Source organism: Anser anser, assembly GCF_964211835.1.
Source record: "Anser anser genome assembly, chromosome: 4".
Lineage (NCBI taxonomy): Eukaryota > Metazoa > Chordata > Aves > Anseriformes > Anatidae > Anser > Anser anser.
Genome location: NC_139724.1, coordinates 69160644 through 69173054, shown reverse-complemented (window position 1 = coordinate 69173054; position 12411 = coordinate 69160644). Strand labels below are relative to the sequence as shown.

The 12411-nt window shown below is 41.9% G+C and overlaps 1 protein-coding gene across 2 annotated transcripts in view; it reads left to right on the top strand.

Annotated features, from left to right (window-relative positions):
- The first annotated feature begins 68 nt into the window (after positions 1-68).
- The window catches only part of GRK4 (G protein-coupled receptor kinase 4), a 37407-nt gene continuing 25064 nt past the window's right edge, over positions 69-12411 (top strand). Inside the window, exons 1-3 of one of the 2 annotated variants that reach the window (XR_014583146.1) lie at positions 69-375; positions 10496-10582; positions 11239-11351. Coding sequence is in view for 1 of the 2 variants with exons in the window: in XM_083833031.1 (XP_083689157.1) it covers positions 324-375; positions 10496-10582; positions 11239-11351 (252 nt within the window). In the remaining variant the exon portion in view is untranslated. The remainder of the gene's footprint in view (positions 376-10495; positions 10583-11238; positions 11352-12411) is intronic. The other variant, XM_083833031.1, reaches the window with a different exon arrangement.

Here is a 12411-nt window from a genome sequence, read left to right as displayed (position 1 = left end):
GAGTTGTAGTTTCGGCGGGGGGGGGAAAGGCAGAGGCGGAGTTGCCGGAGGAGGAGGAGGAGAAGGGCGGCGAGCTATGGTCGGGGCGGGCGGGCGCTGCCTGCTCCTTGCCTCCGCCCTCGGGGAGGGGGAGGCCGGTGCCGGGCCGAGCAGCGGGTGATGATGGGGAAGAGGCGAGCGCAGCGCTGAAGGGCCGCGGGGCCGGATGAGCGGCGGCGCGGCGCTGGCGGGGCGGGAGGAGGAGGAAGAAGAAGACGGAGAAGGAGAAGGAGGAGAAGAGGGGGCGACGGAGGCTGCCCTGAGGGGAAGGAGCCCCCCCGACCATGGAGATCGAGAACATCGTGGCCAACACGGTGCTGCTGAAAGCCCGGGAGGGTGAGAGCTGAGGGGGGGAGGGAGGAAGAGGAGGGGAGGGCTGAGGGAGGAAGGGGGCCGGGGTGAGGGGAGGGAGAGGGGCCGAGCCCTGCTTCGCACCACGGAGGTTTTAGGACCCTTCTGCTGTCGGGCTGCTTCGGAGAGACTCGTCCGCCTGTGCCTGCAAAAGGGCCGAGGGACCCCAGGCTTCTGTGGAAGACCCCGACCCTTCGTCTGCCCGCAACGGCCGCCTCAGGGAAGCGGCCGCCTGCACCGTGCAGATGAGTTTTTCCTCACGTTGTGGGTTATTTCCATGGGGTCAAACCTGCCGGTTTATTCCCCAGAGCACCTGGACCTGAAGATTCCTCTCCCACCTAACAAACGTCTTTAATAGATGCAAAATTCCACTTACTGCAACCATTTTAGTAGATACAAAACTTCACATAGCAAACAATCATTGTTTACAAAAACCTCCTGAAATAAGATTATACTACTCCTTTTTTACATATATAGCTTTCCATTAAACGGCCACTTGAAAGCCTCTCCAGATTACCACTGCGCTCTGTGTGGAGTCTGTTTTTCAGCGACGAAATGCGCAGATTCTTCTTGGATTGGATCCTGCTTTTCTTAATTGCCTTGAGAAGTCCCATTAGTTTAGTTGAGCTGTTTAAAGTGAGTAAGAACAACAGAATCTTCTCCTGTATGTTTTGCAAGTTCCTCCAACTCTAAATGGGTTTGGCACTTACGCCATATGTGTATCCAGTTAAGTTTGCCTTAAGCAGCAAGAGAGGAAAATCAACTTTCTGGCTTTGAAGTGGGGTTTAAAAACCAGAGCAGCGATCACAATTTGGGCTATTTCCCAACTTCAGCTGAAAAGACCACCTCAAACCGTAGGACATGTTTTGGCTGGTTTCACTGACAGTACATGTCTGTGGTGCTGCCTGGATTTGGAGTTTGCATTGAAGTGATCTGAGAAATGAAGGGAAAGTGGAATCTGGCTCAAAACTTTACTGTGCCCAAACGCTTACCACAAAGAGTGGAGTGGTAGTCTGGAAAAGCTTTTAAGTGGCTGCTTAATGTCAGGTTGCCTCTTTAGTTAGGGTTTCACTATGTTTAAAATAAATTACAGTGGTAGAACTGACCAAACAAGATATTTTAATGAACTAAATGAAAGTCTGACAGGAGAAGATCAGCTCTACCTGATGTGAAGCTTTAAAAAGTAGTGGTAATAAACTGTTACTCTTTTGTACCTTCAGATGGCCTGGGCTTTTTTAGTGTAAGCATGCCCAATAATGCCATTTCTGGCTTTAAAACTCCACTGGGGGAGGGACTTGTACCTTTTCAAGTCTGTGCCCCTGTGCTTGGGGTAGTTAGCGCATCATGTTTTTCAGAATGCTCCCTAAAATGAAAGTAGTTTCTGTCTGTTGCATTGTCTTTGCTGATCTGTCTGGCTTACTCCTGTTGGGACCATCCCATAAAATCCCTGTCCCAGCCCTCTTCTTATGTGCCTGGTGTGCTTTAAAGGAACGAAATTTGTAAAGACAATATGTGAAGTAGTTTATTTCAGTGTAATGTATTCATCACTGAAAGGGCCTCACAACTGGGACAGAAAAGCAGATTTACAATTCTTTTTTCTTACCGCTTCCATTTAGTCTTACTGTATAGTGTATGGAGAGGTGCGAGGGAGTGGAAGAGTGCAGGACTACTGTTGCTCATGGAAGAAGGTGAAATCCTAAACTAGCATGGAATAACAGCTTACCTGATTTTCATGTGCAGGCTTGAGGCATATCAGTAATTCTTTCTCCAGTTTCTCAGTGTATTGCAGATGAGAAAAGTGTTTACCTGTATAAATATATCAGTTGTATAAGCAAAAGCAGTGAGGTGGGAAGTACTGAGCTCTTGTTTTATAGTTACCAGGAACATGCTGAAAGAAATTAGTTTAGGCTTAATTATGGTTTGCATGGTTCCCTGTCTAACTTGAGGTGCCTTCATGATGAAGATGATGGTAAGAGAAAATCGTATTCTTGAAAGCATCTTGCTAAGTCTTTTAGCCCTAGAGGTAACTTAGCTTCATTTTACAAACACAGAATGTGAATGAATGATGTTGTGTCCTTGCCCTTATCTGGTATGGCAGAGGCTTAATCAGAATTCAGAAATGCCTGGTAAATAGTGTCACTTCTAAAGAAAATTATAACTGGGCACATAAACCAGACCTGACATTCAAAATTGTGATCCCAAATTTGTGTTCCTCAGTTTCCTCTAATTTTAGGCAGTAATGTTTTTGCATGTGAATGCTGTTTGCGTGTGCACATCATTGGGGTTTTGCATTTGTAGATGCACAGAATTAGCACACCTTGGACAGCTAGGTGCATGTCTAGTGTCTAAAGCTGATCTTACACATATAAAGCTTGCTGCATGTAACTGGAGAGCCAGGAACAAATAAGTGTTCTTAGACAGAATGTAGTTTTTCTGCTACTTTCTCTGCTACAGAATAAAACCCAAGTGGTATGGCTGTCTGCCTTCAAGTTAACAGTCTTGCTGATAATTTGTTTCAGTAGAGGCACGAATCATCTAGTTCACTTGGTGTGATGATAAGGTTGGTTTATACAAGTTTGCTAGTCCCAGTTTTGAGGTCAGATCAACCCCCTGCTTTCCCCCAGCCTCCAAACTTCCAACGCTGTTTTGTTGCTGTTCTCTGAGAGGATTTTAAAAATGTTTTCATAAAATGAGTTATTTTAATAGAAGCCTCGCACTTTCCAATAATGGCTTGTAATAATATCTCTGCAGCAGCTACAACACTTCTTTATGCGAAGGAGGAAAGCTGTGAGAATTACTTAGCTCCTTTTAACGTGACTTTGTAAACAATCAGATCATCACACATGGGTGTTCGTGGTGGCTAGCAATGACTTTTGTAGGTACCTAGTGCCAGAAAATGCTGTGATAACATAGAGTAAGTACCCTGTGGTGCTTTACAGCTGAAAGATGGAAGAGTCGGGAGCTGTAGTGGGAGTTTTCTCTTTCTTCCACTTTTCCAGTTGACCTGCCTGTGCTGAGAGACTGTGCTGCTTGTCCGCAGTGGGATTTGCCTCCAGGTGAAAATTGTAGTGCAAGGTGCTCTGGCATTCCCTGCCCCAGTTCCTTGGGATAAGTGGCCTGCGCTAATCCAGCACCCTTCCTCTTCTGCATACTTTGCTTTTTAAGGGTAATCTCTGGGAAGGAAAACTTCCTCTATAGGTCAGCCCAATGGAGGAACAGCACAAGTGACTCAGTAGAAAAACAAGAGATTATAAAGCAAACCTGAAGTTGATTTTGTGAGCGCTGTAGTGCAGGAACTGAGATATAAAAACGGCTAAGTGATAGTGATGTGTGAACTGGGAGACAGACAGTGAACAGCCTTGCAGTTTCATGATCTCCTTACTCAGACTTCTCACATACAGGGATTTTTATGTGTAAAAGAATATAGCAATATAAATTTTAGTTTTGTACAAGAGCAGAGGAATTAACAAATTCATTTTTTCCTAGCAGAAACATCTTTGAAATTAGTATCTCTTAAAAATATTGAAGAATTTAACCCAGACATATGACCAAATAATAAATATAAGCTAGGTTATTCTGAAAGAAATCTAAAAGTTCAGGAACAAAACTGCATTTTGTGTTTTATACTGGCTTTTCTCTTTATATTGGTAGCTTCTGTTTTTCATAGCCATTTCAATCACTCTCAATAAATCCTTTGAGTAGATGTAAGCTCCAAGTTCACTTTAGCATCCCACATGTAATCGGTGAGGTTTTGAAAGAAGTTCATCTCTGGATATTTTAAACTGCTTAAGAGCCTTCCTTTTTTCATTGCCTAAAGTAATATTCTCCAGAAATACTACCAAGGGGTAGATCTGGAGGTCCTTTGAAGTCAATGGCAGTTCGCTCCAACTGGGGACCCGTGCCAAGAGCACATTTCAAACATACCTGGTCCATTTGCATCCACTTGCAAATGCATTCCTACTGCCCTGGCAGGAGCAGATTGCAAATGAGAACGGAGTCTGCTGGTAGGCATACAACGTGCTGCGTGCCGCGATTAGGTTAAGCTGAATTAAGATCATGCCTCAATCGGAAGCGGAGTTTCCCCCAAGCTCTTGGTTGTGTTGGTTCAAGCCTGTGGTTGCCGAAGGGGTCCGATGGTTTATAGGTCTTTAGGTTTATAGGTTTATAGGTCCAATTGGAAAGTAATCACGGGTACGTGGCTTGTTAAGGTGTTTTTTTTCCCCTGTGTTGTTGGGTGGTGGTTTTTTTTTTCTCTTTTAATTCCAAAATTAGATTTCAGATGGATCAGCGAGCTCCTGTGCGTTTGGTAATTGTTCAGTGCAACCCAAGGATGGAGTTAGCAGGAACCTTTTGGTAACAGAATGCGATCGCAGTTTGGTTTCAGCTAATCTCGAAAGATACCTGCGTCAGAATTGAAACTTTGTTGGGGTAACACCTCACAAAAAATAAGCAGCCCACTCAAATGGTGTGTTTGATCTGTCTGGGTCTAAAAGTAACTGAAATAATTCTGCAAGCAAAATTAACCCTACTTTTGCTTGCAATAAAAGGTAACAACTCCATATAGTATTGGTGATGATACATGGGCAAATATCCTGTAATGAGTGTGGTTGTAATTAGGAACAAAATCCGAAGGAGAGTGCTCAATTCACTGCAGCTTGGCTATCAAACTGAACTAAAATTGATAATTACTTAAGGAGTATGAGTAAGTGGGAAACCAAGGCACACTCATACCCAGAACTGCACTCTTCACAGTCCATTCACCGGCAGCAGATATAAATTTTAACGTGAGAGCGCTGCGAGTTTTTGCAGTTGCTGTTATTTTTGTCTGTTCTTCCCTTATTTGCCTCCTCTGTTCTGTTGCGCTCCCTTATTGCATTGTGTTTTAAATTGCTGTAAACTCATTGTGGCAGGAAACATGTCTTCCTGTGTTTGTACAGAATTATGCACGATGTCTGCCTTTTTGTCCTTTATTTAATGAACTGTAAGAAGAATGCATGCGGGCATGTTGGAATCTAAATAATTACATTTACTAAATAAACACAACATGAGAGGCCTAGTTATTGATATACATTGCTGCTTTGCTGCTTTCTAATGCGGCAATTAGAGCCAGAGGCTTCACGATGTACTTTAAGGAGTTAATGGTTCTTCCATGTCTTCTACAGTCAGTGCGTGCCGTCGTGATAAAGAACCCTTGTTCGTCAAGGAGCTATCTGTAAACTTGGAGATTTCTTGCTTTTTTCTGTTGTTTCTTTCCTTGGTAAACCCTGCATATTAAGCTGTTGTGAAAGACGTGTTATGGATGTTGCACTGTTTGACTTCAGGGTTAGTTTAATAAAATCTAGGTCAGATCAGCAGTTACTTGAGTCGATACAAGACTTTGATACCTCGTTGCTGAAGAAGTGCAGAAGCTGTTCAGCATAAAATCACAGATTCATTAAGGCTGGAAAAGATCTCCAAGATCATCTGGTCCAATGACCCCCCAGCCACCAGTATCGCCCACTAGACCATGTCCTTACACATATTTACTGGAATTGTATGTAGAGCTGAGGGGAAGAACCAGTAGCTCAGATGGTTGTAGCAGTGGGAACACTACGTGGTGGGGCACGTACACAACCTGCAAAAGTGCACACAGAGACACGTGTGGTTTTTAACCGCTTCCAGTGCTGCTGCTCTATCAGATGAGTGAGAGGACTCCAGGTTTACCTTGCTGAAGGCCCACTCTAGGCATCTGAATACTGGCATGTGAGCAATATTATCTTTAAAACGCCATGAAAGTCTGTAATCTGTTGTAGTCTTCTAGGTGTTTGTGTACTGACCTCTTGCACTTTTGCTTCTGCTGGTGTTCAGAAGCTCCTTGGCCTTTTTAATGCTGAAGGGTTAGGTGCCTACCTTGTGCTGAAACCTGAACTTTCAGCTCCCCGACTCTATATATGTGTGGTGCATCTAAAACTCAGAAGGAGAATGGCACTCTGTTCAACCTAGTTGTGAAGCTGTGACCAGGCTTGTGTTTCTTGACACCTCAGTTCCCAGGAGAACATCTGGCTGGTGCCATGGAGAAGGGTGCAGGCACCCCGCAAAGTGCTACTGCGAGCTGTCTGGAATTGTAAGCATCATGAGTAAAGTGACGTTGGGTGTGAACTCGTCTCCTGGCCTGAAGTTAGCAGTAGTCTTTCACCACTTCGGAGTTTACTGTTATGATCTGTGGACCTGAGGAGTTAATTCTGTGGTGCTGTGTGCCTTGAAGGTGGATTTTGCATGGTCAAGGCTTACCATGGCAGGTCATTGCTTAGTGGACAATGCTTACAAACATCTTTGTACTGTAAGGCCATCACCGAGCTTGAATATTTTGATTTCTTGGTGAAAGGTTTCAATTCTTTTCATGAGTGGATTGAAGGAAAATGTGGCTGCGAGTAGGAGGAGCTCATGTGAGTTTAAATTTTTTTAGGAAACTTGTCTGCAACTTTTTCTGCTGTAGGATAGGTTTATTCCAAGACAGTGTATGTACCTGGATTATCCTTTTGCCTCTCCGTGTAGGTGATGTAGAGCTCCTGAATCAATCCTTTTGCATTTTGAAGTGAACCACTCGAACGACTTGTGCAGGAAGGGGCATGTGGTAGGTCCTTGTCTTGATGCAGTTGGGCGCTCTCAGAGCTCGTCTGGGTGTGGTCTGGTATGAATTTCTCAGCCGGTATCTGATGATCTGCTTTGTGGACTCTGTTTTGCAAGAGTGATGTTGTAGCAATCGTGCACCCCTGCGCAGCTGCGTGCTTCTCAACCACAGGGGTGCACCGGCAGGGAAGCTGGGGCTCGGAGGTCACCGAGCAGCTCAGGAGCAGAATGTCAGTGACAGTATCAGCCCCTGAATCTGTGCACTTGATTAACCAAAGACAGGATGATACTTCTCAGTATTTTCATTCTGTAGGACAGAAACCAAGTTTTCTCTCTCTGTCCACCTTGAGGAAGACTGGCTAGCAATGATCCTTCAACGTTGTGCTCAACGAAATGAACATCGTGCTTCTTGTCCATAAGGGAGGTCACTGTGGCACTGGGCAGTCTGTCTGCTGGTTTGAAAAATATTGCAATTTGTGTAAATCTGTTTCCACGCCAGATTGCTTCGTTTTACCGCAGTAGTTTCTTTTTTTGCAATTATTTTTGTTTCTACTGATGAATAAGCCAGCCACTTTACGTGTTTACAAATGGTGCTTTGAAGACTTTTTTTTTTTCAAGTTGGAAAATGAAAGCATCTTAACTTCCACATACCTGATTTTAGAACGTATTCTTTTAAGAGGCAAAAACACGTAAAGAGGCAAATGCTGAGATTCTAACTCTGAGAAGGTAATTTGGGAAGGAGGAGAAGGTTCTTATGTACTTGAAACTGTAATTGCAGCGTTTCCCCATTGTCATGGTGGATTGCTGCATCCACCCTTCTTTTTATAAAAGATGAGTCGCTTCAACTTGCACATCGTTCTAGCCAACAATTACATCTGAAAGAGGTGAGAGTGGTAATTCATCTGAAACGCACAGGTCAACCATAAAGCAGACTAGTCTAATGGCTTTGTTGCTGCCGTGTTGGAAAGTAAGCCATTGGTCTTTCTACAAGAATTTTAGCTCAAGTATTTTAGAATGAGATCCAGAGCAGAAGCTCTGAAATCAATATTAAGACACTCTCACAAACCACAGCTGTTAGAATTTAATTTCATACTTGTTTTGAACTGCCTCAGAAATGGAAAAATACGCTTTTCTGCTGTTAGGGAATAATATGACAAATGAATTGTTCTCCTCCATAACTTTTACCAGAAATGGCTAATTTATCTGTAAATTATGGAGCTCATACATCCTCTTCACATTATTGGGACATAAAGACCTTCTGTGCTTTCTCTTGGAATCTAAGAACAGGCGGTTCAGAGAAAAAGAAAGCTTGATGATTTAGTTGATGCTTATGAGCATTTGATTCTTGCGTATCATTAATAAATTATGTAGCCTTTATTGAATTCTCTGAGATGGGAAATGCAACTATATTAGAGTGTGTGGTCTCTTGTAGAATGAAGTTCACAAAGGTCGCACAGGAACCAACTTGCCAAATATTTGCAGCAAAATACAGCAGGCTGCCTTGAGCTGGACTTGAAGTATGATGTACAAATCCTCATTTTTAGTGCTAATTTTTTCTTTTGCTGTGCTTTAGAAGATATATATTGCAGTTTGGTTTTACTTTTTTCATGCAGCATTGTGGTGTAAATTTGGGTCAGTTTGTCGTTCGTGGTCTATGCTCGTTGTGCTGGGTCATGCACAAGAGTCGTTCTGAGCAGTTTCTGAAAGAAGAAATTTAACTTCAGTGGACCTTGCTGCTTAGTGTAAGTTTCAGTGGCATGGTTGAAAATAAGGTTGATGCTTCCGTCCAATGTTTTTCTTCATGTAACAATCTATTCTCAGTCCTTTTCTACTCAGTGCACATGTACAGGCTGTCAATGTTTAGTATTCCTTGATTTTGTCGGTGTTCAGCTCTATAAGAAATACATCTCTTGGCTGTGTGTGGTTTGTTTTTTTTTTTTTTTTTTCAAGTATATATTCAACTCTTTCTTAAATATCAAAAATATTTTGTCAATCTATTGGAAGTTTGCTTTAATGATGCTGGTAATGTTAAAGCTTCACATATAGTTCTGCTATTGCATAAAGTAGGCGTTTCTGTTCTAAAGTATTTTGGAAGGTGGATGACCCACAAAGCAACGTGAGGAAGGATTGCTGTAGAAGGCTTTTAGGGAGTATGTATCAGTTCAAAGAGTCTCTGCAAGCCAGCTCTTTAAGGTTTTGTATTTCGTATTAGTTTACTTTTCTGCTGATAACTAGAGTTGAGAGTTTTGTTGCAGCAGCACAGTGAGACATCAGTGTTCCCATTAGCAAAGATCATTTAAATTTGATTAGAGCTAAGGTACGCTGAGCTGGAGCTGCTCTGGCAGCAGCGGTGGAACCCTTCAAGATACAAGTTTGAGTGAAGTGTTCATTTAGATCTGTTTTATTATTCTGAAGGTGTTAGTTCCTTTCTCCCTAACAATTTTGTTCTGAAAGACCTAAGAGCACTGTTTGCTGCTTGGTTTCTATTCGGGTTACATAGGGTAACTCCCTTCCTCCCTCTCCCATTGTGGTTAACAGTATGCAGTGCTTTGATACAGTTAGAAAGTCTCTGTGCACTTTTGCTGCTGTTCTGTCATGTGGAAACGCATCTGGCCGTATCACTTAGTAAAATCTTCTTTTAAAATATTCCGCAGCACAGAAATTTCTCTTCCGCTGAAATGTTTTGCAATGAAAAAGAAATGTGTTCCTGTGTGTCCATCCGTCTCTGCTTTTTTGATAAGTACGCAGGTCTTCTGCAAATGCAACTGGCTTCCTCAGGTCAAAGTGATGCGCTAAAATTCCATTTTTAACATAGAAAACGGAGCACTAGTGAATTTTTGCAAACCAATCTAAAAATATTGTAGCTTCTTTTAATCGCTTCAATACAAGAACTAAAAACTGAAGCATTGAAAAGATCTGGACTCGACAACAATTAAATTCTGTCTACTGTTATGTATCTTAACATAGCCTAGAATAAATAGCATGTATTTGATCAGTGCCCACTCATTTATCCCTAGGGGTCTACTACTATTATCTCTACAGCTTTTAAAAACAAATAAACAACTTGACTATTCAAAAAATGCATTTAAAAACTTGAAGTGTTTTGTTACTTGACTGTAATGCCTTCCATTCTTCACTGGTTGAGATGTAACTCCCAGATTTTTTTGGTTTCTGACTTTGCTGATGTTTCAGTTTTGTTTGCAATTTTCAGAATTCCTAGCTATTTGCCTTTTCTTTGCAGACAGATTCTGTATGCACAGCCAGAGCCAATGTTTGTGTTGCAAAGAAACTTTCTGCATTTGTAGTGTTTTGTATAAAAGTTTCTCTACATAAAGTTTGTTACTGATTTGGATATCCTTGTCGATGGATTTCTTTTTAGACGTGAAAAGCAACCTGACAGATCTGTGCAGAAGTGACTTAATTTTATGCTGCTTGGAATCAGAGTTTATTTTGACGTGATGTTGTGTTTTACATTGCTTTTTTGTTTTTCCTCTAGGCAAACGAAGTGGGCGTAGCAAAAAATGGAAAGAAATGCTGAAGTTGCCGCCTGTTAGTCATTGTGAAAGCATTAGATGCTCAATCGGTAGGTATCCTCTAGAGCAGTCTGTCTGATCCTTGAGAAGGAAGAGGGTAAGTTTGGTGGTGTTAAATGGAAGACTTCTACCTGCTCCGAATGCAGAGCATTTGGACCTTTAACATGACGGAGAATTTATGGGAAAGTAAATTTACAAGAAGATAGAAGCTGCATCGTAGCTCCTTATTTATTAAAGGAAACTGCTTCTGAAAGATAAATTTGCAAAACTATGAACTGGAAAAGGGAATCGTATTGTAATTTGAATGGCATGGAAATAAATTTCCTTTTCTTTTTCTTAGTCTTGTAATCATTTTTTAGTCTTTTCTGGTTTTAGTCTATATTCCTTCTTTGCAAACAGTCATGTTTGCACTGGTGTTGCTGTTTCACAGTATTGTTGATTTCCAGCCTCATCCTAAGTGAAACTTAACTAAATCATTCAATGTGCTTTTGGTTTTTGTAAATGTGATAGTCTATCAGAGACAAATGTGGCTGGAAGAGTGTGTTTCACTATTTATCAGGATGATTTCGATGATGTCTTTGTTAAACATGTTAACGTAAAATCTTGATGCTTTAGTGTTTTTTTCTGTCCCATTCTTAAATGGGAATAAGGATCTTGCTGTGGCAAAGATAAAAATAGAGATATTTACTTCTCATCTGTTTCTCAGAAAGAGATTATAACCAGCTTTGCGACAAACAGCCAATAGGAAGACTTCTCTTCAGGCAGTTCTGTGACTCCAGACCAGACTTGAAAAGATGCATTGAATTTCTGGACGCAGTGGTAAGCAGTGAGAAATGGGACATGGATATCCGTAGGCAATAGCTTATCCTCTTTTTTTGTTTTTTTTTTTGAAAAAAAGTTTGAATTTTCGTATTAGTTTTGGCTGAGATGGAGTTGATGAATTTTCAGAGTAGCTTGTATGGTGCTGTGTTTTGGATTTGTGACCAAAGCATTGCTGATAACACCACTGTGTTAGCTATCGCTGAATAGTGCTAACACAGCATCAAGGCCTTCTCGTTTCTCACTCTGCACCGCCAGTGAGCAGGCTGGGGGGCACAAGAAGCTGGGAGGGGACACAGCTCGGATGGCTGATGCCAGCTGGCAAAAGCTATATTCCATACAACATCTGAATCTGACTTTCTTGGTTTCCTCTTTAGCTAAACCACTCTTTTCTTTTTCTTGTATTAGCAGGTTTGTACTTGCCAGCTATAAAACTGTAACTTTTGATGGACGTCAATAAATTCTGGCTCTGCTTCTTAAAGGAAGATGTTTATTCTAAAATCTGTGCCATCTTGGCATGGACAGAAGTATAAAAATGGCATGATGGGAATAAGAGAAATAATTCTAGAGAGACCATGCCATTTGTCTTCTGGAGCCTAAAAGGATGTGTTTACAAGGAGTATTACGTTACTCGGACTTGAAAATGTTATAAACAGATTTCAAAATGCTGCAACTGGCATGCAGGCTAGTCTAGCCCTAGGCTAACTGGCCCTAGGCTAGTCACAGTGTGCTATTTAAAAACTACAGTGGAGATGGAAATTTAGGAAACTATGGAAGGAGGGAAAACAGATTCTAGAGAGCAAGGGAAAAGGAAGTGTTTTGATATCTTTGCGTTTTGGTATCTAACTCTAAAGAATGAGGGGAAGGAGGAAGTGTCCCCACAGCCATGTTTGGTAAAAATCCGTAAACTAAGCCCACAAGGGGAGGGGAAGAGTGATGGGAAGAGTAGGCAGGCACACACCAGGCCTTAGGAGAAGAGAATAAGAGCTCAGGGCATTTATTTCGTCCTTCTCTCTCGTAGTTAATTCAAGACCAGTAAGATAGTCTGAAGCTGAGACTG